At 41.1% G+C, this 23991-nt stretch overlaps 1 protein-coding gene across 1 annotated transcript in view; it reads left to right on the top strand.

The window, feature by feature from the left end:
- The window catches only part of SERPINI1 (serpin family I member 1), a 45883-nt gene extending 22969 nt beyond the window's left edge, over nucleotides 1–22914 (top strand). The window contains exons 2-9 of the mRNA XM_027685869.1: nucleotides 2304–2571; nucleotides 3861–4091; nucleotides 6613–6807; nucleotides 7616–7820; nucleotides 14743–14840; nucleotides 19900–19986; nucleotides 21193–21282; nucleotides 22619–22914. Of these exons, the coding sequence (XP_027541670.1) occupies nucleotides 2322–2571; nucleotides 3861–4091; nucleotides 6613–6807; nucleotides 7616–7820; nucleotides 14743–14840; nucleotides 19900–19986; nucleotides 21193–21282; nucleotides 22619–22695 (1233 nt within the window). The 5' untranslated portion in view covers nucleotides 2304–2321 and the 3' untranslated portion in view covers nucleotides 22696–22914. The remainder of the gene's footprint in view (nucleotides 1–2303; nucleotides 2572–3860; nucleotides 4092–6612; nucleotides 6808–7615; nucleotides 7821–14742; nucleotides 14841–19899; nucleotides 19987–21192; nucleotides 21283–22618) is intronic.
- Nucleotides 22915–23991: the final 1077 nt, after the last annotated feature.

Here is a 23991-nt window from a genome sequence, read left to right as displayed (position 1 = left end):
GGTTCATCCTCAACCAAAGAAAGATGAGCTTCTGTTTATCTATTTTTTGAGCCCCGTTTCTGAGGCTGCTCTAGACCTGTGTGACGTGGGTTCATTAAGCCTTTCTTGCCTTGTGCAGCTTTTAGGATAAGAGAATAATACCTGGGCTCAGTCTATCCCAAGGATGTGCTGACTGAAGTCTTATGTAACAATGTGAGAGTTGTGTTTTTCTAAAATAAAGAAATCTAGAATACCCCTGATCACAGAGAAATCCAGTTATTTTCTATAACACAAACCTTAATATCCTTAAGTCAATACTTTCTAAACGGACAGGTTTAAAAAAAAAATGAACTGCTATGAAGAAAAACAGTTATTGGGGAAGTTTGTGGTGTGTGGAAAATGGTTTTGGTTGTAAAAAACTGAGTCTTTGTGAAATAAGTAGTGATGGTCAGAGTGCAGTGTTTGCCACTGGGCAGCAGTGAAGTGCTGGGGAGTTTTGGGAGTGAAACACGTCAGCAGCAACTGTTAAACCTGGTGCTTCAGGCTTGTATGGCTTGTCTGGGCTGTTCTTAAACAGAGTAAGAGCCTTCAGTGGAGACTTTTGATACCTTGCTGAGGATCAGAGGAAGATTGATCAGGTAGCCCAGAGAGAGGAGGTGATGCCGGCACAGAGGAGAGTTTACTGGAAATGGAGAAAAGGGGGATATTCCTCACATATATGGAAACAACCATGAGAAAGGAGAGGAGGGGCAGGGGAGAGTCAAGGCTCTCCTTTTCCCTGAACTCTGTGTGATCCCTGCACTGGTTCATCTGTTTAATTTTCTCAGTTCAGGACTAAACAAATCCAAGGCTGGGGGACAGGAGGAATCTTAACCAGTGCCAGCCCCAGTGGCTGCCAAGGCACGTGTGTGTACCCAGTTGTCCTCTGTATTTTCTCAGCTATAAAATGTGAGTAATAACACTTAAATTGTGGATCATTCTGTTGTGTGAGTGAATTAGATGCTGCTACACAGGGCTTTGAAGATGAAATGCAGAATATAAATGCTGTATAAAGCTTGCTTTGTGCCATGGATATAGAACTCCATGGAAATGGGGGCCCGGGATTGCTGGGAAGCATAAGGAGAGGCACTTGGGCTGGCTGCATGCAGATGGGTTCAGTGGAGCAGCAGCATTCCCACAGTTTGTGCTGGGCTGAGGAGCCCTGCACACTGACACAACAACATGGAAACACTGCTGGAATAAAGCTTTTAGTCCTGTCCTGTCCAACCTCCTGCCTCGGGAGGATTGGCTCTGCTGTGTGTTAGAGACACCAGGAGTGGCAGAGGGAAGGAACTGAAATGTGAGCTCTGTTGGTTGTGTTTCTCACCCAAGACATGGAGCATTAGTGGGTCAGATGCTGAGGGAGCACGGAGTGTAAAGGGAAAAAATGGAAGGATGGGGATACACACACACTGCTCCAGGAGCTGGAATTTTACTGTTGGCAGTGTGATGAGCTGCACTGGGGTTATTCAGAGTGAGGACTGTTGCTTACTGAAGCATTTTGCAAAGCTTGAAGGATGGATTAGTCAAAAGCATCAATCAGTGCTCACCCTTTTTTTTGATTTAGTTCACTTTCTTGTTTCCACAAGAATCTTCCTGCCTGGTATGTACAGTAACCCACTCTGAGGGGGTGTTGACTCCTGGCCAGCATAGCTACCCAACTTTTCACATTATTTACTAACAAAAGGAGTTTCATTTGGTAACCAAGGAATGATTGATTTTTCTTTCAAAGAAGTTTTGGCTGCTTGCCACATGTTTTGCAAAAGAACAACCTCACGGTACAATAACTTTGTCACTGTGTCAGCGAGCTCTCATGCACTGCTGGAAATATTTTTACCTTTTGGGGGCTTAGAGTGACTTAGATGGATAAGTTGTATCTTACTGGAAGGTCAAATGAAAGAAATAGTGGACTTTTGGGTCTCCTTGGTGAAAAAATACAGAAGCACAAACCGATTCCAGGTCAGCCTTGCTGAACAACCACAGGAGCAGAATTCAAACATGAAGTAGGAAAGGTGTTGCTGTCTTTGGGGTCTTTTTCTGTAGTAGCCATGAGTGTTTTGTTAATCTGGGGCTGGAAGAGTTCAAAAACATACATTTACCTACCGAAGTAAATAATTTTTGTTTGAAAATAGATCCTTACCTCAGTTTGAACATTCTCCTCCAAATAACTGCATTGTGCATTGAGCTCTGACCCGGGTTTTCTTTCCCCACAGACTTAAGACTAAAGTTGAATCTTGTTTTACTTGAACAAAGTTAACTTATTTTCTCTAAAATTTATCTTGCAGATCTTAAAATCTCAAGTCATGTATTTCCTTGGACTGTTGTCTTTGCTTGTTTTGCAAAGTGAAGCCTTCAAGACCAATTTTCCCGATGAAACCATTGCTGAGCTCTCTGTGAACATTTACAACCAGCTGAGAGCCACCAGAGAAGATGAGAACATCCTTTTCTCTCCTCTGAGCATTGCACTGGCCATGGGAATGGTGGAGCTGGGAGCCCATGGAACCACTTTGAAAGAGATTCGACATTCCTTGGGCTTTGACAGCTTGAAAAATGGTGAGGCCTCTTAATCATGTGCTACTTTTTTACATAAACAGGTGGCAATGCCAGAACAAGGATGCAGGTGGCCTGGTCATGTCCTTGGGTTGTTAATCACTGTTTTTTTTGGTGTCCTGTTGATGGTCTGGATGTGCTGGAACACGTTTGAGTGGGTTCTGCATGAGCTGAGAGCAGCTAACACACAACCTGGGTACCCTTGGGTACCTGAATCTTCAGCTACTGCAGCCAACTGTCCATCTTGCTTGCTGCAGAACAAGCTTGCCTTTGCCTCCAGGGATATAAGAAGATTTTTAGGAACATCCTTTTTAGGGATTAATAGTGAAACCTGAAAGGCAAGCAGTAGTTTCAGCAAAATTGGTTATATTGATATCAAAGGAACTGGTTTGAAACCTGAATGAAATTTCTTATTCATACAAAGGGCTGGACTTTCAAGTCTTCAGTGAAAGGATCTTGGGGAGGAATTTCTGAACACGGTGACCAAGCTGTGTTTAACAAAACCACTGCAGGGATGATGCCTCTCTGTGGAGGCACAAATTTAATTCTGCAATTTGTCTCTAGAACATTAATCAATTATCCCTCAGCTCTAATTGAAGGAGTTATGCAGTTGGTTTGAGCTGGGCCATTCACTCTTCTCACTGAGTGGTATTCAGTGAGAGCATCTCCATGATTTCTGCTTGGAATATATCATTGCAATCAGATTTTAAGGTTTGTTGTTTTTTTTTAAATTGGAAATTTCAGCTTAAGGTATATGATGCAGCAGTACAAGCTTCCTAGACTGCTGTAGTCCTCCTCAGGATTCCTCATTACCCAAGCAAATGATTCTGTCCTGCCCCACACAGGATCCTGGGAAATTCTGGACCTGCTTTTTAGCATAGAGAACTTAGTTTCAAAATTTGAGATCCGTTTTTCCTTAAACAACTGGCTTTTAGGATGGAACAAAAGTTCTGTTAAGGATTTGTGGTGGCAAGACATACAAATGTGACCAGTAATAATTTCTTTAATTGCTCTTTTGATGTTGAAAGGATTTCCATTGATACCTTTGTCTCTGATGGGATTCAAATGTCTCATTAATTATACCAATTATAACTAGTAGAGAAAATAAGCTCCAAGTAATATGTTCTTGTAAAATATTCCTTCAGATCTGAAGATGTGTGTGTAGGTTTAGAAACAAGTTTATTTAAAAAAAGAAGACTTTTATTTTTTTGTCTTAGTGAATTTTCAGCAGAAAAAAACATAGATTAACTGGTTTTTTTTCTGAACCACTGAAGCTGTTTTTCTTCCCTCAGGTGAAGAATTTACCTTCCTGAAGGACCTTTCTGACATGGCAACTACTGAAGAAAGTCATTACGTGCTGGATATCGCCAACTCCCTGTATGTGCAGAATGGGTTCCATGTCAGTGACAAATTCCTGCAGTTGGTCAAAAAATACTTTAAAGCTGAAGTGGAGAATGTGGATTTCAGCCAAAGTGCAGCAGTTGCTGCCCAAATCAACAAGTGGGTGGAGAATCACACAAACAGTAAGTCCACGGGATTCTTTTGGACACTTCCTGCAGGAAGTGTTTCTGTTTCCAGACTTCTGCAGTGTTGTTGAATTGTTGCCTTGGCTTTTATCTCTTCTGTTTGAGTCTGAAGTTTTTCCTCCTACAAAAACAATTCTAGTATTTCTATTTTTTCCTGTGTGGGAATGATCTGTCACAAGTAATATTAGTCATGTAGCGTCTATTTGAATTTTTTTTTCCCTCTGGTCTTACCATCTTAAAGTACCTTTAACATTTATTGAATGAGAATGTTTTAACAGTAGACATTTTAATAGTATTTTAATATTGATTTTGGTATTAAATTATATTAAAAAAGACAAGTATTATTGCCAATGGGAGAAAATTTTGTCTACAAAGGAATTGTTGGACTGTGCTTTGGATGTGTGTAGTATCACTACTCTGAGGAACTCAGAGTGACAAGGTACTGAGAAATAGACTATTTGGGAATTTAAAGGTAATTTTGAAGCACAAAATCAGGCTCTGTAATGGAATTTTTTGCAATGGGAGGAATTGATAGAGTGTTTAGAGAGTAGTTGATTTTAGGACGACTGTCAACAGTTTCACAACACAAATTTGCAGCCGGGGATTAAGCCCAAAATTACTGCTGTAAATAAGCACACTGAGAGCTGATTGATGCAGTGCTGGCTTGGCTTGTCAGATCCCAAAGAGGAGACATTCCCTGGATACCTGCAGAGTCTCCAGGTTAGGAAGTGCAGTTACTTCTCCCATCGTAAGGATCAAAGCATCATCTCCTTCTGGTTCATCTGGCCCACTCTGAAGGTTGATATTTTAAGAGGAATTCATCAGGTCTGACTCTAACCCAGTTGTACCATTGGAAATTTGAAGGGATCAGGGTCCCCATAAGGAATTCACCACATCACCATGTGGTCTGAGCATTTAAGAATCCATAATGCCTTATGGAAATGGCTCCAAAGCGGGAAAACTCCTCATGTAATGCTTTTATTCCAGTTTGACAATGATCTGGTGTTTTTCCAGGGGAACGTGGCAGCTGTTGTGTCCATAACAAACTCTGCCCTTTATCTCAATCTCCAGATAGAGATGGATGTCAGTGATGCAGCAGATTGCCAAATGTTTTCAGGGAAACCTGGGGTCTGTCTGAGGGAAAAGGAAAAACAGGGCTGACAAAGACTGGGGGGCTCTTGGCATCAGGCTGGGATGTAACAGTCCCTCAGCTGCTCTCTGGCCACTCCATCTCATTCCCTCCTGCCTCCAGCTCTGACAGAGGAGGAGGCTCATGTTCTCCTTAGGAAAGGGGTTCAGGACAGGCGGGTTTCCAGTTCCAGCAGGATGAGCCTGATGGGAGGCTCAGAGCAGAAACCAGAACTGTCAAAGGTTTCTCTGGGCAGAAAAATGCCTCACATTTCATTAGTGTGCTAACGAGATGTGCCTGAAAAAACATAAAGCAATATGACTTCCCAAATAGAAACAGAAACCTGGAAGTGCTTTCCTTCTTAATGTTTTCTTTTTCTTTTTTCCATCTCCTAGTGAGTGTGGCAGTATCAGTCACACCTCGTTCCTTTATCCTTCTGGATAAAATGGAGCACAGACAGCAACCCGGAAGAAATCCTGCCCTGGGATACACAAATTTCACACCAGTTAGTCAGGATCATGTGCTCCAGAAAGCAGAATTAATTTGTTTTTTAAACCATGGATTAAGGAGTAATAATTAGACCGAGGAATGTGTTTATTTAATTTATTATTGCAATATCAGTTAAAAATAGAAGTGAGCAAGAAAAGCTGTCATTCTTCAAGAGCAGCAGCAGAGCTGGTCAGTGCACCAAATTTACCAAACTGGAAGTGATTTTGCTGAAATCAAGCCATGTAAGATGAGCTAAAGCAGGTACCAGAGTGTGTTGTGAGGGGAATGGTGATGTAGGAGTGGGAGCAGAGCAGCCACCCCGCTCAGCTGAACAGAGCAGATGCTCCGTGGCTCTTCCCTTTTGCTGTTCAGGAGCTGATGCCAGTGGAGCAAATGCTGTGAGTTCATGTGGGGTTTTGATGATCAGCCCTTACTTTGGAGTCAGTAGGGCACTGCTGGAATGGAATGCTTCCTTCCAAACTGGCCCAGGGGGAGTTCCAGTGGGTGCACTTTAAACCGAGCACCCGTTTCAGTGCTTCTTGGGATCGGAGCCAAAGTTTACACAAGTTCTGCCCTCAAGATGAAAATGCTGAACTGTTTCGTAGCCCCAGTGTGAACATTCCATGTGTGACCCTTTTCCACATGGTTTCCTTGTGGGATATATTTAGTAGTGATCAAGAAACACTTGACTAACTTGTGCTTGATGGAAGGGTTTATGCACCTACACTGTGATTTAGGTTTACAAAACACTGGCAGTTTAATTTGAGATTTAATGAAACATCTGAATTGGAAATTACATGTTAACACAGCTTTTTATTTTCTTGCATTTTTCCAAGCTGTCTCAAGTTTTGATTTAATGCTCAGCTTGACACACAGACTGACAGTTGGGTTTCTTTTTAGGTATGATCAAAGATTTTGTGTCTTCGGGAGATTTTGGTGCTCTCACTCATTTGGCTCTCATCAATGCAATCTACTTTAAGGGCAACTGGAAGTCACAGTTCAGACCTGAAAATACAAGAACTTTTTCTTTCACTAAAGATGATGAAAGTGAAGTGCAAATTCCCATGATGTACCAACAGGGAGAGTTTTACTACGGTGAGTTGGACCTTTAGCAGTTTAAAGCCAGTAAGTCTTGGCTTAGTGGGTTTGTTGCAGTAATGTTAATTTGAACTGTTGTCTCTTCTTTCACCTGGAATTTTTAATGTGCTCTTTGCCCAATGAAGGGACTCAGATTTTGGTGTCTTTCCCAAATGTGTATGTGATAACTAGGTAACAATTTTAATGACCTGTTTGGTGCCACATGGTGGATTTCAGAATGTTTATCCCTTGTATTTAACCTCTTTACAATTCTCAAGTTAGTCCTGCTTATCACAAAAATATTTTTCTTGTCCTGTGCTAAATATTAAAATGAGTCATATTTGCTCAGAACTGTTGTAATATCCTTGAAAAGGTAAAATAGGGTTTTTTTGAACAGCAGAACTAATGATCATTTTTATCTTGAACTTGAGTTCCAAGGGGGCTCTGTGGTGTCTGGCATTGGCAGCATTTCACTGAGTCTCATCACTGAAAAATTATCTCTCCTGAATACAAAACCTCTGCCCATTTCCATGAAAGTCTTGGCTGCCTTAAATTTTAGCCTCCTCATAAAAGTGTAGTTATCTCCAATTATCTCCATGTGTCATTGCATGAGCTTGTGTTCTTCAGGAAATCAAATGTAAACCTCAAATCCTATGATGAAGAAACTAATACAAATTTTATACAGAATAAGTAGGGTCATTTATATGTTTATTATTATGTGTGTTTAGTAAACACTACTTAGTATTAGGGTTCTGTTTTCCTTTATCTCCAGTAAAGACAAAAGAAAATCCTTCTAATGGCTTTTTTTGTTGTTTTTCTGTTATAGGGGAGTTCAGTGATGGCTCCAATGAAGCAGGTGGCATCTACCAGGTTCTGGAGATCCCCTATGAGGGAGATGAGATCAGTATGATGATCGTGCTGTCCAGGCAGGAGGTTCCACTGGTCACACTGGAACCACTGGTCAAAGCCTCCTTGATTAACGAATGGGCCAATTCTGTAAAGAAGCAGAAAGTGGAAGTGTATTTACCAAGGTGAGAATGTGCTCCCATGGCACTGGAAGGGGAAAAACTGAATCCAAAATGGTTGGAGGAGCAGAGTAGGGAAAACTTGTCCATCTTGCCCAGGGCTGTGGTTCTGGAGCACCCACAGGAAGGTTGCTTTGACAGGAAAGCCTGGGGGGTGTGGGGCAGAATGATGATGGGTTGAGCAACAGATGAGCTCTGCTTTTATATCCCTTTCATAAAACACTCCAGAGAGGAAAGTTTCCTCCTCATCAGGAGCATTTCCACTCGGAATGATGCTCAGAGTACTGCAGAACTCATTATGGATAAGCCCCATTTAGACAGGAGCCCCAGAAATAGTGCAAGTCTCAACTATCAGATGTTTCATTTAGGTGCTAATTAGGTTTCTGTGTGCTGCTATTTGAAGAAGTTCTAGTGGTGTGTGTCTGTGTGGATACAAATGGTTGAGTGTTGAGAAATAATTCCAGTCAATTTGGGGCTTTTTTTCTTTGCTGAAATAAATGCTGCTTGCTTTTTCCTGAGAGAAGCAACAGAATAACAAGACATTATAGCAGAAGGGATGAAGCTTCTCTTGGTTCATTTGCAGGTTGTGGATGCTCAGTGGCAATTTGCTCCCATCTACCACTTAGGATCTTTTCTGGAATCCTGCTTCATCCACCTCTAATTATTTTTTGTGCTCTGTGCCTGATTCAGCAGCAGAGTTGTTTACTACTAAATGTCACTAATAATATACAGTTGGATCACTGTGTCCTGCAAGTGATTCATCATGATTTCATGGAAGTGTTTATGTAACAATAGGGCACAGTTTGAATGGAATCACTTCACCTTGCTCTGTTTTTGTGGCACTGTGAAGTGGGCACAGAGCAGCAGGAAAAATAAACTGCAGTGAATCCTTTTAATCATTAAAATAGTTGCTTTCAGGTGAGTTGGAGATTGGAGTTTGTCACATTTCCCATGTTAAGGCTCCCTGCAGTCCATCAGCTTCCTTTCCAAAGCCAAGACCACTTTCCAGAAGCTGAACTGCAGCTGAGCACAATAAACAAGGCTGGCCAGGATAAATTAGGTTGAGATGGACTGGTGCTGTCAGCGTGCCCTGATTCCAAATGGAGACAGAATTCCACTTCTCCAGCTTTAGAGGCAGAGTGGTGAGGGAACAGCAGCATTTTTGGGCTGTTTTTTTTGCTGCCCCATAGTAAGAGTTTCTTTGTTTTAGTCACTGCTCTTTAAAGAAGCAGAAGAGCAGCAAAGAGCTGCATTGCAGGTTTTATACAAACTGAACCTACTCTACACTATTCCTGGGATTTTTTTTGGTTTATTTTCTCTTGGAGCTTCAAGTCCCAGAGGCTTCACAAAGTCCACCAAGACTCAGGGGAGGGGAATTTCTCACGGGCTGTTTCTCTGCAGACCTGGGCAAACCTGACCTAGATGTTAATTAGAGGCAAAATCCGAGGATTCTTCCATCCCTTAAGCTTTGTTTTTATGCCTGGAACATTTCCCAGCCTGTGCATCATCTGCTGAAGTTGGACATCATCTCTCAAAGAATTTCTGGAGTGTGAGATCCACAACAGGAATCCCTCTCCATTGAGTCAGTGGAGAATCTGTGAAAACCACCTTCCACATTTGAGAATCTTGGCTGTCTAAATACACCAATGGCATTAAAAACATATTAATTATGTTCATGACTTGAATTAAGTTTGTAGAGGTGATCTGGGGGTTTGTTTGCTTCTAAGCAAGAGCAGAGACTTCAGGACTCTCTGTATCCAGGTTCTCAGGTGTGAATTTGAGCCCTGGGGTTTGTGTGATCATAAAATGTCCTTATTTATTCTGCCCTGGGGCTGCTTGTAATGGCTGTCTCTCTTATCCAACAACCTCAAAGAGCTTGATAAACACTTGCAAATTACAGTTATACAGAGGCAAACCAGGTGGAACCATGTGCCAGTTACCTTCAGTATTTCCAGATTATAAAAGATAACTATTGTGAGCTTGAAATTCCATGTAGTAATACTGCAGTCTCCTTACAGCAAATCCAAAGATTAATTGCGTGCTCCCAAGGTGTTGGATTTCCATTAGGGATTTAGAGGTGGTCTCCAGGATTTTGTCAATGCTCTAAATAAACACTTCATAAATATTTGATGCTGTGACTCAGAAAAAAGCGTGTTATGAAATGTGGCCTCCAGGCTCTGTCCACTGAGAAATTGAAAGCAGCAGTGGAATAAAATTAAATTTTTATATCTTGAAAGATGCTATCCAATTATAAAGTGAACATTTTTTAAACTTATACATTTGTAATAGGACCTGAATGACGAACCAAAGCAGAGTTAATCACAACTTTGCAATTTCTGTCTGCATTATCTGTGTGCAAATGAAATTGGGTATTATTCCTCTTAATAGCAAAGGAGAGATTTGTACAGAATTGTTAAATTATACTTTCTCATTTTCATTTTCAAATCATTGTTTCCAGCTTAACCCAGACTAAAATGATCAACATTTTAATCCACTTTTTGTATAGGAGTGAAACAGACCATGAATCTAATTTACAAAGCTGTCTCTGGAACATAAATTATTTGAAGAGCAGAGGAGGAACTGGTACCTAATAGCAGTGCTACAGTTTGCAGATCTCCTCTTAAGGAGTGTTCCAAATCTCTATAATAACCTTGCTTTTTTGTACATTTAAAATACCTTAAAAATGCTTTAGACAGTGCTGAAATAAGTGGTTTTAGCTGAAGGTTGTTTTCTCTAAAAGACAAAAAAACCCCAAAACACTCAAAAACCCAACAAAAATCTAAACCCAAATTAAAAAAATCCTCTGTCTTTTGGTTTTTAACCTGCTGTCTCAAGTCCTCTTTTCATGAGGAATGGAATGGGCCAGTGCTGGATGTTCTGGAGATACAACCACATAAAAGGCATTAAACTATCCCAGTGAAATCCATTCTCAACCCATATTTAGCCCTGGAAAGAAGGATCTTGCCAGAGAAAAACCCACAACCTGCCTTTCTTCACCTGGCCAGGGCAGATGAGTGAAGGTTTTGGGGTTGGTTTTACTGTTAGTGGGTTTTTTTTTTTTTGCTCTCTTGCTTGTTTGTTTTCAGGCTGTTAAATCATTCAGGCTGGTTCTGGCACCTCGGGACAGCCCAGCTGAAATTCCAGCCGAAATGTTGGAATTGATATCAGCTGGCAGCTTGGCACTGGAGGGGCTGCTGGGGTAAAAATAGTGCTTCAGATCCTCAGGGCCTGCCCTCCAAGCACGAATATTGATGTCAAGCAATGGAGCCTTTTGTTCTGCAGAATTGAATGTATTAGAACCAATCTGAAAACCTGGAATTTTCTTGCTCTGGCTCGTTCAGAACCCTTAGTAATTTTTGAAATGATGCACTTTGGGATGAGTCATTTTTCAGCTGGATGACAAGACAGTGTCCCCTGATCCTTCTGGGAATCCTGAGCATCTAAAAATCAGAAAAAATGTAGTATTTTGGAAGGAAGGTTTGCACAGCATCATAAAACATGAAGCCATCTTTTTTTTTCCTGTCTTGAATGTCTGTAAAATAGAAGAAAGATGGCCTGATGTGGTGTATTAATGCTCTCTGCAAAACCTAAAGGCTCAGATACAGAACTGCAGAAGACTCTCAGTGACATAAATGCATCATTTTAATCTAATGCTTGTGCAAGTTTTAAATTTCATTAAAATGTCCCAGTTCCCTGATGAACTCTCCAGAGAATTTTTTGCTGGTTTCTCAATCTAATCTTCTCTTCAGTGGCTGTTCCTCAGTCTTCCCTTTGTGGTTTTTACAGCTCCCAGTTGCAGCTATTCCATGATTTCTGATACTGAAGTGTTGAAATTGATTTTTTTCGTAGTATTTTTAGCATCAGGAGCACCCAAAAGATTGTGGGGGGGGGGAAAATATGACCATCTGGTTCATTATATGCAACAAACACTGCAAATAACCACGTGTGGCTCGGCATTCCCAAAGTCTGGAGGTGCAGCAGATGCCTGGGAAATGAGATGGAATTTCAGCTCTGTGTTCTAAGTTGTCAGCTTTGATTTTGAATACTGACATCGCTGTCTGTGAGGAATGCACAGAAATCCAAATGTGATGGAAGATAACTCACCCTGAGTGTTTACATGGGATTGCACAGCCTGGAATTAAATTTCCAGTGTAAAGCAGCCCCTGTTGTTTCTCAAAAAAGGCCGGTTCTGGTGTCAGCTAAAATATTGGAAATCTCATTAATAATTTATCTGTAACTCTCCCTGCTTTTCAGAGCAGGAGGGAAAGGAGGGGGGATACTATTTGGAACAGTGGTTTGGAGTGGGGATTTACCACAGGACAGAACTAAAAGAGGGGAGAAGGGAACTAATTAGTTTTGTTTCCATAAAGGGATCGTCTGATATTTAAACAGCTGATGTGATATTTTTAGTCTGCTTTTTATGACAAATAGAGCAGGAACTCACTCCTGTAGATATTGTACAGACCTTCCCTCATGCACCTGTTTGGAATTTGCCTTTCCAGAGGTCTCAGTCAGGGACAGAACCTCTTTTTTAAGGGACTGCTCCTGTCCTTCACACGGGGATTCTCGAGCAATAGAACCAATCAACTTGTTTGCTTTCCCTTTTTCCAGATCCATGTTCAGCTGAGGCTTTACAGGTTTATTTTTTCCCAAAACATCTCCCAAACCCTTCCCTGATCAGTCTGCAAAGGCATCCTGTGCCAAACTTCCCTTCTGGGTCACAATCCATGGCTTAGTAGATGTGTGTTTCCTGTCTAATGGGCCAGAGACTTAAACCCACCTCATTTGCATTTGATACCCTGCAGTTGGAAAAAATGCTTTTTTTTGCAGTTATTTTTCTTATTTTTTACCTCCAATTCTGCTTTTCATGCAGACTTGACTTGCTGCTTTCCTGCCCTGATATTCCTCACTAGTTTGATATTGGTGGTCCCTACCTAAATTGTGTTGAAATCTTAATAGATTTAATACTGGGGTGAAATGAAAGCCAGAAAGGAAAATATACAGCACTGAAATTTTTATAAACTGCATTTTAACACTCATGTGCCTTCTCTGTTTGTAAGGTAGGTTTTGACCAGTGTGAATGTCCACAGCTTTCCAGGAGGGAAAGACAGCTCACAGGGCACATTTCCATTTCCTAAAATCCTGTTGTGTATTTTCAGGTCATCTCATGTTTACCCACATCTCATTCATTAAAATAATGCCTTTTTTTCCCCTTTTTCTTTTTTTTAACAAATGCTTCAACATGCAGAACATGCCAGAACACCATGAGGAGCTTCCTGCAGTACTTAAATCTTTGTTGGTCTCTTCTGACTCTTTTGAGAACTGCCAAAGCAATAAAATCACAAGAACCAGTTCCTTTATTTTTATTCCAGGCATGTCCTGGAATTGTTCTGGACAAGGTACATGAACACTTGCAATGCTACCAGTGATTTATCAATCCTGAACTATCTCCAGATCTTATTTCACTCCTAAAATCCTTCTGTGGGTAATGACTAATATCCATCCCATCAGAGATTTTTGGCTTCTAGAGGCATTTGTAAGTTCATTATGAATGTAGATTGTGTGCTGGATTTTTCTCCTTCTGTGTAAGTGAGGAAGATCCACTTGACTCTCATCCAGTTCTATTTTGATGTCCAGATTCCTCTTTTTCAAGCTGCCAAGTTTGCACATGCTGGGTTGTACATCTCAGCTCTTCATGAGCTGTGCTCTGCCCAGAGTTCTGGGCTGCTCTTCCTCCTGAAAAGAACATGTTCTTCCATGGAGTTGAGGGAATTTAATCCTGAAAAATAAGATTGCACAGAAACACTTATTTTATTTGGTTCTGGCACTTCTTTGTGCCGTCACTGAGGGCTGCAGGGTAACTGCAGGGTGGTTTTTGATTCAGTGGCTGGAGAAACTCTGCCAACACCTTATAGACTAAAAATTTTGTTATTCTATAGTTATAACCAGTCACTGTCATCATAATGTAAATCACTGATAATTTGCTTGCTTATTCCACAGAGAACCCACAACTCACCCATAACAAACATTTGTACTCGGTCCCCTGTGTTTGTCTGTAGACATCTGGTATTTTCTGCCATTATTATTATTTTTCTGACACATTTCTTTGTTTCTCCAGCTGTCCAGTCTGTTTCTGGCCACACAGAAAGGACTCAAGTCTTTTTTTTTTGTCTCACTGACACTAGGCATAGCTTTGATGCTGTTTGAAAAGCAGTGATTAGAAATGGAAGGAGCTTTTGCCCCAGATCTTGCCCTCAGGACAGGTCTCAGTTTGTCCTTCCAGCACAGTAACATTCCCTCGAAGGCAGCTTTGAAGGCTCCCCCTGAAATCCTGCCAGCTTGTGCTCACATGTGCATTTACACTGACAACTATTTGTTTTCCCTGTTGTTTACTCACAATCAAAACTCAATTACAATTTTGCCACCAGACTAATTAGAAGCTGAGTCAGGAATGCTTTATGTTCATATTCATGGCTGTTGGTCTTTGCTTATACTGTCACAGTGAAAGTGGAGTATCTTTCTCACTTTCCACTCCTTCTTTGCCCTCAGCTCTCTAAGAAAATCAGCTGTTGTTTGCCTCATTTGATATTCTGTTCTAGTATTTGTACAATTAAATTCAGTTTTTGTAGTAAACCTCTTGTATAAAAAGTAATCATTTCCATTACTGCTGCATAATTTTGCACTGAGGTTTTATGGTCACGGGCTGTACATACCATTAACATATTTTTGATTGCTTGTGTATTAGGAAAAAGATCCAGCTGTGAGTAAATTAATTTGTTTATAAGCATTTTTTAGAAGGTGTCGCTAGCAGTGAACCTCCTCCTTTGCATTATTTATCTTGGTGTTTTTACCTAGAAATTTGAATTTTCTAATACCAGTAAGCAGTGCTCACATCTGGCTGCTTGTGATTTTCTGTTCCATTCTGCAGGTTCACAGTAGAACAGGAGATTGATCTCAAAGAAGTCTGGAGAGGGCTGGGAATTACAGAGCTGTTCAGCAGCAGTGCTGACCTCACTGCCATGTCTGGTAAGAGGTTCATGTCTTGTCTCTCAAGGTATATGAGGAAATCCATTTTTTACCTGGGAAGGTTCACTCTGAGTGTCTCAGACCTGGCTCTCACTAGAAATTAGAGAAAGTGTGATACTGTGAGAGCAGTGTATGGCTGCAGTGCCTGCCTGGCAGATGAGATTCCCACACCAAGGGATTGTCATCCCTGTATCCCTAGAGGCTGTTTGTTCCCAGCATTAAGAGCATTAAGCTGTTGTACAATTAGTCATCTCCCCAGATACCTGTGGATGGAAGAAGAGTTCTGAGATAAAAGCCATTTGGTCACAGATGCTGCCTGCCTGGTGCAATATGGTGTCAACACTTAATTTTCACAAGTTGAAATATCCAATACATTTAAAAATTCAGGTGGGAATGAGATTGTTATGCTTTTTAATACCTCCTAAAAGGTGTTCATAGAGTCACAGAATGGTTTGGGTTGGAAAGGACATGAAAGCTCATCCAATTCCACCCCCCTGCCACGGGCAGGGACACCTTCCACTAGTCCAGGTGGCTCCAAGCCCCGTCCAACCTGCCCTTGGACACTTCCAGGGATGGGGCAGCCACAGCTCCTCTGTTGAAGTGGCACAAAAATGCCTAAGTTGATTCATCTTTACCTACCAGGAGGAGCCAGGTGAGCAGTTTATTAATATAGTCTGTCTAGACCTGAATTTTGGGAAGCCCAGAATGAAGCAGTGTGAGACTGCTGTCCTTGTCCTTGTAATTTATGCCTCTACACTGCCCCCTCTATGTTTTTTGGGTTGTTTTGCTCCATGTGTTGCTGCCCAACCAGCCAGGTAGATCCTTGGCTGATTGGCAATCCCTGTTCTGCGTTGTCTGTCCCTGGGAACAGTCACACCTGGGTGCTTATTCAAAGTACTGGTAATAAGTCAAACCTTCCTCGAAAATGTACAGAGCAATGTTTGTGATGTTCACATCCCTCCGTGTTTGCTAAGTCTGAAATCCTGTTTCTAGTGTATCATGGAGCTTATTTCACTTTTCCAGTGAAGCTGTGGGAAAAGCTAAAGTTAGCTAATGAAAGGAATTGAAATAAATGAAAAATCTTTCTTCAAAGAAATAGCATTTTTTTCTGGCAAAAAACACCTTCGATTTCTCTGCAACCTCAAAGAACAGTCAGCTTTCCAATAAATTCTGGTCTATAGATATAAAATTATTTAGTTGAGAAAAAGCATTAAGGAGAACGGAAAATGCACAGAGGAGATGGAACCACAGAGGCAGCTCCTGGCTCTTATTTAATTCCATATAAAATTCATCTCTGTATCAGGGACTAATTCTGTAGTGGAGAGGTTGGCAGAAGGAATCAGGTGCTTGTGTCTTAATCCGTGTGACCAGTGATTTGTTTCAAGTTTTATATTTTTGACAACTGTACTGTATAAAATCAAAATACCTTCTTCTGCATGAGCGAATTAACTCCTCTGCCATTTAAAGATTAACTTGTTTGTTGAGTACAGAGCAGTGTGTAGAGAGAATTCATGAGTTTCACTGTAACTTGCCTGCTTGTCACTGAAAAGGGGATGTGCCACCAGGGGATGAAAAGGTCATTTGTAAATTAAGAAATAAAAAAAAATGGTTTTGAATTAATGTCTTTAATGAAAACCCCACTGTTGATGCCGTGGAGATGAAGTTTTAAATAATGAAAATACAGAGTATGTTTCCCATTTCTAATTTTCATAATGTGAAATGTGGAGGGAGGAAGGGAAAATAAAAATCATGAAGCAAATTTGTTCAAAGCTTGCTTTTACAAACACCTGAATGGTACATCAGGTAGCAGGGAAGTGGAAGTTGGAAATTTCCATGAATCTCAGGGTCAGTTCCTCTGGAATGTTTGGCACTTCATGGAACCTTAAATGCAGGGATTGGAACAAAATCTTTGTCTGGACACTTAATTTAGGAAGACATGAATCATAAATGAAATCTAAGGAGATTTTTGAGGAATTCTGTTGTGTTTAAAAATACTTTTCTCCTCCTCTCCTGTTGCTTTTGCTTTACTGTCAAGGAAAGTCGCTGCAATTCCAGCAACAGCCCTAATCCTGTGAACAGATCCAGGCACATTGGTGGGTTCAGCAAAATTCCATGTAGGTTTAGTGGATCCAAGGCAAATTGCAGGATTACAGGCTTATTTTTCAATATTGAGAATTTTGTGCTTTTTTGCACTCAATCTGAAAAATGGAAATGAGGGAGTTGGCTTTGCCCTCTGGAATGTCTGGATTCTGAGCAACCCAAGAGGAAGTTCTAATCCAGAGGCACATTTCAAATGTTACTCCCTCGCAGAAATTAAGTTCTTTGTCAATCCTCCCAGGTGAGTAGGAGGACATTCCTCCTTGGCTGTCAGGTCACATATGTTCTGACTCTCACTTTCATCAAAAGACTTGACAGTATTTACTTGCATCTGATTCCATCAAGTGTCCAAAAGAATCTTGAAATAACTTCTGGTATTTGGCATTTTAGAATTTACACAGCACATAAACTCACTGCTTGAGTATTTTGACACCACTTAAGATTTACCCTTGAACTAATTTCAATACTCAAATTCCCCTTCTCTTTCAAATGATTATAATATTTCTCACTGTTTTATTGAGTCTTAAATGGCAGCTGCTTTTAATGCAAGGTGACCTGCGTGGCAGTGAGCAGTGAAGTGATCTCAGTGACTTACTTTCACAGTATAAAGTAGTTAGAAGAGCATCAGTCCAGTAAATGGCTCTTTGAAGTCTTGACTGACGTACATATAATTTTTCTGGGACAGCCTAAGCTGGAAGAGCCAATAAACCTTCGTGATTTCTTTAAAATGAGACTTGCAGAGCAGCCAGTTGGCAGCTGAGTAGGAGTTTGCAGACAGATGGAGTGTGATGACAAATGAAGTGTGATGCTTGTGGAGTCCTGGACATCAGGAGGGAGCTTCACATCCCTCCCACTCATTAGAGGGGATCTGGGCTTGGGTCCTGCACGAAGCTTAAACCTTGGCACCAGATCCCCACGGGACTTCCCTGAGGTGTTAACAACCAAATCATGTTAGTTCTTATGAAAATCCACATTTGAAGGAGCTGCTAGAGAAGAATGATGTGATGGCAGATCCTCAGGTGAGCCCCAGCTTGTCCCCAGTGAAGCCAGAAGGAAAGATGGATAAACGTGAGGAGATGTGATGCTGGGGTTTTGCAGTCACTGATGTGACAATCAACACCTGCATCAAAGAGAAGCTGCCTGAACTCCCAGTGACAACATTGTGCTTTCATATGAAAATAGATTCATTCACTTCAGGGAGAGATGAATGAGAGGGATGTGGCAGTGCCCCTGTGAAGAGGAGAATCTAGAGAAAGTAATTTGGGATGTGGAATTGCTCTTTTCATCATCCAAGGACAAAGATATCCAATGAAGTGAAAGGCAACAAATTGAAAACAAATAGAAAGTGCTTCTCTCATGGAAAACTTATCCAGCTTATCTTGGCTGGGTGTTCCCTGGGGTTATGAGAGTGGTAGGATTAAAAAAAATAAAATGGCTTCAGAGCAATGACAACTGTCTATGGTACATTGAATAAAGGCATTCTGTGTATTCTGGGGATTAGAAATTTGGTTTAGGGTATAAGGCATATTTTTCTCTTGTAAGTTGTGCTGTAGTTTTCATCTGTGAGGTGACTTGGATCTTCTGGAGCAACAACAATGCCAGAGCTGGTGCAGTGTGCTGGACTAACTGGGTGTATGGTCTCATCTGCAGCGACACCTGTGTTCCTGTCAACTTTAAATGTTGTTGTTTTATTTAATACTCAGATCCTGAATAGAAGTAGACCTGCTTTTACACCTGATGGCAAATGTCAGCAGTGTTTGTGCTGTCAGAATTAGGGTCTCTGAGCTCATCAGATGGAGCCCAGACTTCTGAGGTGCAAAGTGCTCTGACCAGAAATGTACCTTGAGTCCCAGAAGTGCCACCACACTGCAAAATAAAGCACTGGGGATGAAAATACAGAGTATTTCTGGGACTGTTACAGTTCACAGGATCAGGGTTAAGTGCTGTGGTAACAAAAAATGGATTGAAAGGCATGATTAGGCTAAGCAGGAATCTCTTTGTTATTAAACATTGAAAGTGTATTTGGGTTTAAGATTTTTGCTTAATGTTCAAGATAAGTAGGGGCTACATGTCCCACTTTTTAAAGTAACAGGCTGGAAACTTGAGCCCAGCTTTCAGGATGGCTTTACTGAAGGCTTGGAACTGAAGCCCAGAACTAGTACAATTTTTAGCAGCCTTGTATATGTTTTATACCCACAGTCCCCGAGGGGATGATTTGGGGCTCTTGGTGGTGGGATTGAAGTGAAGCAGCTGAAGCAGGAGTTTTAATTCAGTGAGATGTGCTGGGGAGAGACATTTCAAACTGCTGCTTCTTGTGCCTTTGACTTGCTTTAGTGTTAGAACTACTGAGTATTCCAGTAGGTGTGGTCCTTTAGCCACTGAAGGAAAGTCATGAAACATTCACAAACTTAAGCAGGAGGAGGCTTGGATTGAATACTGACAAAGAAGGATGCAAAACAAACAAGGCTAAAAAAAAAAACAAGTTCCACAGTGGGTTTGGCTATAAATGTTGATGTTCAGCTTCTTCAAAATATAATGGAAGAAGAAAGAAAAGACCTAATTTTCCTGGAGAAAGTCTGTATTTTACCTAACACAGAAGTAAAATTCTTTATGTCTGAGTATTTGCTATATAATGTCATAATCCTTTTTTCCAGTAGTTGTATTTAAAATCTTATTTTCAAGGGTTGTTTTTTACCCTCTCTGGGATAGTGGTGCTCTAGGCAGTCCTGAGCTATTTTAATATCCGTGGTGTAGGAGAGCATTACAAATTTAAGTGAGGTAAATGGTGCTATTAAAGGTATTGGCAGAAGGTATTTTAATGCAACAAAGCTCTTATCCTTCCCTGCCTGGTATAGAAGGTGAATAATAGTGTTGGGGTTTTTGGCAGTGTTTGGAGGTTTTTTTTTAAACACCTCAGTCTCACTGTTGAGCCACTTGAAATGTGTTTCCTTTTCCTCTCCAGATAACAAGGAACTTTACCTTGCAAAGGCATTTCACAAGGCATTTCTAGAAGTTAATGAGGAAGGATCAGAAGCTGCTGCTGCCTCAGGTACCGACTGAAAAGCAGAACTAAATCAAATGTCTGGTTATTCTGTGTTAATTAATTTTTTAAAGCTGACTTGCTGTACAGCCAGGAAAGCCAAATAGGATGGGGGCACAGCATAGCAAGGTACTGCTTTCAGAGGAGAATTCTGGAAGTGGAGTGTTGGCATTTTTTTTCAACATGTTGTGTTTCACGAAGGATTTTGAGCATCCTGTGAAAAACCTCTTCTTCCATATTTTCCTTCTGATTGTCAGGAGAGTACAGACTGCAATTTATATTTTTTTTTACCTGCTAATTGAGGTGGTCAGAGGCATTTGATCAGAACAGTTAGAAGGAGGTGGGAGTTGTTGCAATTGCATTTTAATAAGCTCATACTCTTGAGAAGCAAGATGGGAAGTGCTGAATGCCAAACCATTGCTGGCCCCTGTTAATGCTGGGGGCAGTTGGTTGGTTGATGTGATTATCACATGGTTTTCCTGAAATTAAGTCACATTTGTTGCCAAGATGGATCCTCAGGTGATTTCCAATTGGCTCTGCTTGTGCCATTCCTTGAGGAAAGGAAGAATTGCTTCCCTGGGCTGGGTTGAATTGTGCCATTAATATGGGCAGAGATTACTGGCAATACTGGAGTCAGTGTGAACAGTGCAGGGGAAACCTGAAATTAAATGAAACACTGGGAATTATAATAATGTCCTGGAGAAATCTATGCATCTCCAAATAAAAATAACAGAGAGTCAAATTCTGCCTGTTCTCAGTTAATTTTACTTTCAGCCTCTGCATTATTTATCAACTTGATATAAAAGCTGCAGGATCAGCCCATTTAATTGTGGCACATTCCACAGTTATTAAGGGTTACCTTTCACTGTGCACCTCAGGCTGGAGCTGTGTAAAACAGGTCAGCAGTGCTGGCTAATGCAGCTCACTCCCCTTCCACCAGTGAGGGGAATCACAACTCCTCTGAAGGCTCTGGATCTTAAAATTTATGAGCTGCTCCCTCAGCCTGGGCAATTGCACAACTCTGCATTGTTAGTCATTCTTAAAGCCAAAATTACTCTGCAGGTCTCTCTCATTTTCAGTTAACATTGTCCTGCTGTCTCTTGGTGTGGAGTGTGGGACTGCAGTGGCAGCCCCTGGGCTGCAGAAGTGTCTCTGCTGAGGAGCAGGAGAAGTTCTGTGCTGTTTAACAAGTTGCCTGTGTTCTTTTTCCTCTAGGAATGATTGCCATCAGCAGGATGGCAGTGCTGTATCCCCAAGTTATAGTTGACCATCCCTTTTTCTTTTTGGTCAGAAACAGAAGAACAGGTGAGAATATTGCAGGTTCTTGAATTTTTCACAGCACGTCATCAAGCATTCAAATGAAAGTTGCATGTTTTGATCAATGAACTGGGCTTGTGTTATGAATTTTTCATTAATTATTATGACATTTCCTTAATTAATAATTTTCCTTTTAAAAACCTAATATTGAAAGGCTCACCTTTTCTGTGCCCCCTGAATGTTTCTCCAAGTAAGACGTCGAAATCTGACAAAAAAAACATTCACAATGATGTGATTAAAAGCCCCAGGGAAGAAAAATTCACCATTTTTGTTGTGAGAACACAGAGTTACTGCCCTGAACATCCATAATCACTGCATCCCCTCAGAGCTTGGCTGTAGCAAGACCAGTGAAATGCATTCCCAGTACCAAATGATTTGCATAATGGACAGATATTACAGCCATGAATAATTCTGTTGTGCTCTCCAAGTGCTCTGTGGCAGGTGAGGGATGAGAACAGCCCTCACCAACTAAATGGGCAGTGATTAAATGATTCCTCAGTTTCGTATTTGTAATTTGTTTTAATGATGTGGCTGTGACTGGATGTAAAACATTCCTGGGCACTCACAGGCTGTCATGTGGGCCTGTGTTTGTGATCCCCACCACAGGTAGCAATGTTTATTTAGATTTGTTTGTTTATTTAGATCGCAATAATGCTTCCAGTCCAGCTGGGCAGAGTCACCTGTGTGGCTTTTTTCTTGTACAAAATTCAAAATACAGCACTGGACCAGATACTAAGAAGAAAATTACCTTCATCCCAACTGAAACGAGGCCAGCAAGGCAGGATACCAACTCTTAAGGGTTTTTTTTGACCAAACTAAATTGAGTATCCTTGCTGTTGCAGACACATTGGGCAAAAAATGTATCTGGAGGAGGATATCTGTCCTTTTTCCCTACTCAGTATCCAAAAATCTCCCCGAAAAGAGAACTGCAAATCAGAAAAGGGCAGAACCCAGTTGCTTTGGGACAGTTCTCAACATTGCTTTTGCATGTAGAAAGAGGAATGGCCAACAACTGTAGTTAAAGCCTCAAAGCTTGTTGTTAATCTGGAAATGTAAGGTTAAAAACTTCTTGGAAAAAAAGATCTGTGATATTGACCCTCCTTCTCAAGGCAACCCCAAGCGCTCAGGGTTGGTTGCTGTGTTCAAACGGGGCTGTTGAGCCACTGCCTTTCATGGCCACCAAGTTCTCTGCTGTATCTTCCTCTGAAAATCAGGCACCACGTGCTCTAGAGCTTATTATTGGTGTTCATTATCTCATACCCTCACATTTAATTTTGGTTCTGGCATCTCTCCATCCCCTCCTCCCTCCCCGCTCTCCCCACAGGTACCGTGCTATTCATGGGAAGGGTAATGCACCCCGAAGCAATGAGTACAAGTGGCCATGACTTTGAAAAGCTTTAACTGCCACCAGCCACCAAAAAGAGGAGATAAGCACATAAAGTTTGAAGTTAATATATTTAAGGTTTGCTGTGTTTCTCCCCCAAGATATTGTTTCAAACGCTTTCGGATCTAACTGCGTGCAAGTCAGTTCCCAGAGGGAAGCTTACAGTGTTAAAGTAATGGTTCTGTTTCTGTTGTTGTGATTGCTGTGTCCTTAAAATAAAGTTGTGTACATGTCAACAACTGTTTCTTGTTCTAGTGGATTGTAAAGCAGAAAACTGCAAACCCATTATTTGTAATTTTTTTTTTACGGTCCAAAGACTGACTTGATCAATGAGACAGGAGCAGAATGTGCAGCCCTGAATAATGCAAATGGCAAACCTTGGTGGTGATTTCTAAGAGCTCCACGTGGACAATGTGCTCTCATCCTGCTCCTGTCAGAGCAGTGAACAGCCTGTGCTCTGCTGGCTGATCGGGGGGGAATGGAACAAATGAAGCTGAGTGGATTTTATTCTCTGACTGTGGTAGACTCTGTGTGAACTCTCCCCCGTGATTCTCAAATGTTGCTTTTCTGGATGCTCCTGCATGTGACTGCCACTGACCCTCCCTAAGTGTTGATGACAATAAAAGTTGATGGCATGAATATTTGAGCCCTGTCAGTGCAGAACAGCTCTGTGTGTGACTGAAGTAAAATACCTGAGTAGTGAAGTCATTCGTGTGCACATATTTTTCTCCCCCAGAGTAGTTGTTCTACTTCAACCTGAGCTTTTCACTCTCTCACTTCAGGGATCTAGAATGTTCTATCTCAAAACCAAAACCCCTTAATTTTAAGTGTCTAAAAATTCACAAATAAATGTCTAAAGGAAAAACACAATCCTTTTCATTTCTTAACTTTTTCTTGAGAATAAACTGACAGAGAGGAGAATGACACGTAGCACAAGTAAATATTAGCAGGAGAATTAGCTGGTGTTTCCATTTTTAAGATGAGGAGAAGTACCCACTGTCACCAGAGAGCCATGTAATTATTTCCTCCCTCGTTGTGCAAAGTACAAAAAGAACAGGAGTTGTTAAAAAGGTAAGAGAGGACAGGGGAAAAGGAGGGAGGAGCTGCTCTGAAACACATCATCAGCACAAAGCTTTGGATAAGAAGTGGGCTTCTTCTCAATAAATAGGAGTTTTGTGTTTGGAATTCTATGGGAACAAATGCCTGTTGCCTGAGCTTCAGTCATGGGCTTCCCTGGCACTCATTCACTGCAGAGCAGCACAGATACTGCTCACAAAGTTATCCATGCAAGGAAGACTTCCAAAATCTGACAC

This window comes from Neopelma chrysocephalum, unplaced genomic scaffold, assembly GCF_003984885.1.
Source record: "Neopelma chrysocephalum unplaced genomic scaffold, ASM398488v2 Primary Assembly neopelma1_69, whole genome shotgun sequence".
Classification (NCBI taxonomy): domain Eukaryota; kingdom Metazoa; phylum Chordata; class Aves; order Passeriformes; family Pipridae; genus Neopelma; species Neopelma chrysocephalum.
The sequence above is the reverse complement of the archived record's forward strand: the minus strand, read 5'-3'. Positions and strand labels throughout refer to the sequence as shown.